At 30.4% G+C, this 4,194-nt stretch overlaps 1 protein-coding gene across 1 annotated transcript in view; it reads right to left on the bottom strand.

Annotated features, from left to right (window-relative positions):
- LOC105623381 (ABC transporter G family member 9) overlaps positions 1-4,194 on the bottom strand; it is a 30,445-nt gene that overhangs the window by 19,065 nt on the left and 7,186 nt on the right. The window contains 2 exon segments of the mRNA XM_012204776.1: positions 710-879; positions 2,542-2,702. Coding sequence (XP_012060166.1) covers positions 710-879; positions 2,542-2,702 — 331 coding nt within the window.

Genomic DNA, 4,194 nt, shown 5'->3' with positions numbered 1-4,194 from the left:
GTTACGTTAGTTAGTTACGTACGTACCTACTTGTCTATTTTTGTTTTATTACTTATTATTATATATATATATATATATATATATATATATATATATCAAAAGTTAGCGGGGTGCACAGTAGCGATCTAGACTCTGAATAATCCAGCGTATACAGTTAAATATTCTATTAAGTGCAAGATAAATGTATATTCAGTATTCATTGCTATCATATATCACTTGTCAAATCTTTTAAAATAAAAATAATATATAAAAAAAATATATATTATAAAATAAATGTAGTATGTCAAAATATTTCATGAACATGATATAATACATAATATAATATATCATTTGAATTTAAAAGTGATACGAAATCTCACTCTCGCGAGTTTCTTTTACAAAAATTTGACTTTTCAATTTATTTTAAATCAATACAAAATATATTCTGAAACTTATCTTTAACTCTCTACATAATTATAAATCATTAAATATATAAATCTAAAAGATGAAACGCAAGTTCATAATTAGACTAATTTAAGATACAGTCTTATTAGTCTTAAGATGTCAACTAATTAGAGGAGTCATATTAACAACTTGAGACATTATATAAAAATGGTCTTAAAATAAAAATCGATATAAATACTGATAACATGACTATGAATATGATATGATGAATATGAATGTTAGATTATAGTTTCTTGCTACTATATAATAATCTGTCTGAACTTACCTCAAGAGTTTGCCGTAAGGTGAGATCGGGGAAAAAAATATCCTGTTGTTGTACATAGCAGATTCTTCTGCGCCACCGTTTGGTGAGTCTCTCGCGATTCAGCCAGATTTCACCGCCGTCCACGCCAACACGGCCGGACAAACAGTTCAGTAGTGTTGTTTTACCACAGCCTGCGTAACAAATATGCCAGACAAAAATTTAGCGCCTCCGTATGTTGTCATGTAAACTCGTTATATATTTCAGTGAATATATCTTTCACACACCGTGTGTTAGGTGTCTCTTACGCGCGCGAAAATCCTTATGTAAAACCGTATAAATTATATTAATCGGTGGATAATAACCGCCAACGCTAATAACCTTTGCTATTTGAAAATCTACGATTTTGTACTTATCTGTCGTCACTAACAAGAAAGGATGATTTTGTCTAAATCGAGCAAAACTGGTTAAAAACTCCTAACTATAATATATCATTAAAATCTTAAAAGTTTTTAGTTCTTTAAATCTTTAAGTTGCTTAAAATGTTAAATTTTCATTTCTTCTATTTGTAAAATCAATAAATTCGCAGACGCGATCTTCAAATATTCAAACTCGCTTCGATGAATAGATTTTAATATAAAAATATTTTAAAATGCTCGAAATGAGATAAATTATACAATTGTTAAAAACAAACGATATATTATTTGTTGCACGATTTTAAATGAAAAGTTAATGTAATTGCTATAATATTATAAATGTGCGCGTTTGTATTCAAAAAATTTTTCTTGTTAAAATGCCACTGAAACTCGTGAGTATCACGAGTTTGTCTTTAATCATGTCATAAAAAAAAAGATTCAATTTTGTCCTTCTGTATTAGGAACGCCAGAATTTAACGTCGAAATAATTAAGCTTGGTGATTCTGCTGGATTTTGTATGTGGCGCACGGTGCGTCGGAACGGACTTTCTCGTGCAGCGATAAATATTCCAGCCGAATGAAATTGCTGGGCTGGTGTATATTTCGCCGCCGCGCGCATAAAAGCGGTTAAAGATAGAAACGCAGACTTAATTCCGTGCGACGTCCGTGCAACACCGTGCGATTAAGATACGCAAGAAATAATGTGAAACGTGAAAGAGTATTCGAGAAGCCGCGCAATTACGTTGGATCATTGAAGGGATGGGACGAGACGAAAAAGTAGGATCATTACAGAAATGTAATGATACACAGAATAAACACGAAGTTGTATGTTTTTTGTCATTAACGTTTCAACCGATGTATACGATGTAACTTTACGTGGTTATTTTTGAAAACGTTTTATACTTATCAGAATTTAATGAATTCTGATAAGTTCTCACTTGTTAATTGTTTTGCATGCATTATTTACGAAAAGAATGATTTTACTGATCTAAAAAAAATTTAACTTAGATACAGATTTGAAAATAATTTGTTAAATTAATTATTACTATGTATTAGGATGTTCAAATTGTTTGCTAGATTATATAATGTCCAATCTTTTTGTTCGTCATGCTTGAATTTTCTGTCATAATTATTTTGATCATAATTATTTTGGTGTATTTTCAGATCTGTATTTATCTACATTTTTAGATAATATATACTTCAGTAAAATTATTCTTTTTATATCTTCGGATATAAATGTATATATAACAATTTATTGTATTTGCCGAATAATCTAATATTTTAAAATATAATTTGAAATTAAATATTTTATTGTCCATCTGAAAAAATAATTCTTTGAACAATCGTCGTTATCAAAGTTCGGTATCACGCCGAATTCACGCGTATTATGAGAATTAAAGCGTATGAGAAAGATTAACTAATATATAAGATAATGTAATACCTGAAGGGCCCATAACGGCCAATAATTCGCCTGGCTTGACAACTCCTGACACATCTCGAAGAAGCACTCGTTTCTCCTTGACCACCTGCAATCCCCGGAAGATTAGCTGCACCGGACGAGAATCCAGCGGGCACACCAACTGCAACGCTGAGCTTTCCACTCTGTAAACATTGAAATATCGCACTTTCAGAAAAGACGCGTCTCTTGATCTTTCCATCCTATATTTTTCAACATAAAAATTCTTATATTCGCGTAAGAAAATATCTAATATTTTTAGAAAAAAGATTCTTTTTTGAAAATAACATTTTTTGAAAATAACATACTTATTACTGAAAATAAAAAAGATATCATTTTAATGCAAAATTATAATTAATAATATAATTCAGAGATAAAAATTAAAATAAAAATCTTTAAAATATAATTTTCAAAGTGACCATTATAAAATTTCAAGTTACACGCAAACCCGTCTGGCACACCGATTTCATTTGAAACCTTTTCGCGTAGCTACGATAAACCATTAGCGTAGATTCTGCGAGCAAAATTATCAGCGTTAAACGTGCTAATTGCATTCTCTAGATCTAGATTGCCATATCAACGCGTGACGTTGATGTAAAGGAAAAAGGCGTTGATTACATCCAGACGCTTTTATCGGAGGAATACGACGTTAGAGAAATTAATTCGAATTTAATGGTTCGCGAGACATTCAAGAGTAGTGCCATAAAAATTCACTTTAACGCGAACCATCGGATAAGCGAATTTCAGTGGTCCACGTGGTGGAATCTGTGGAGGGAGTCGTTAAAGTAAGGTGATGTAGATTCTAGTCAGGCGCACTCGGTGCGAACGAGAAGCAAGCTTTATAATAACAATGACGTCTCATGGGAGTTATTTCACGACGGCAATTAAGTCTGGCGTGCGTTACGCTGAGAAATGGCGTTTCGCAATGCCAGAGAGACTCGTGCAATGTTGCTGGAAAATCTTTCTCTTTTCACCTGCCGACTGACCTCTTTCATATCTTTCAAGAATGTACCTCAATTTATTTAAAAATTTTCTCGTATTCTTCACAATTTATTAACTATTATTTACATTTGAAATCTTTGATATTTCAATATTAGGGCGACACCTTATTTATCGCGCTTTCTCAAAATTTGTATTTCTCTTATACAATTATAAGAACCTATATTACTCTTAAAACTGGCAATTGAAATTGGAACACGATTATAAACAGAATATGAATATAAAAATAGAAACGTTTCACAAATAATTCAGAGTTAGTATTATAAATCTTTTCATAAATATTTCCAATTTGAATAATACCGTTTTTCATCAGAATAACTATTACATAATAAGACAACTGTTATCCTATTATAAGTGTTCCAATTATATGCTAAACGATAGAAAATTTATATGACAACTTCGGTGAAAAGTTAATATTCTTTCTATGTGTTATATGAAATATATGTTCGTATGTGTATGTATATTAAATATTGGCTTAAAATGTTTTTTTTTTCATTTGTGCCAAAACATAAAAAGACTATTTCCTTTTTAATTTATATAATAACTCAAAAACAAACAGATCAGATAATCAGAAAGGCACATTAAAAATTTTCAGATTATTATATATATATATATATATATATATATATATATATACAC

The sequence above is a fragment of the Atta cephalotes genome (genome assembly GCF_000143395.1).
Source record: "Atta cephalotes unplaced genomic scaffold scaffold00056, whole genome shotgun sequence".
Lineage (NCBI taxonomy): Eukaryota > Metazoa > Arthropoda > Insecta > Hymenoptera > Formicidae > Atta > Atta cephalotes.
The sequence above is the reverse complement of the archived record's forward strand: the minus strand, read 5'-3'. Positions and strand labels throughout refer to the sequence as shown.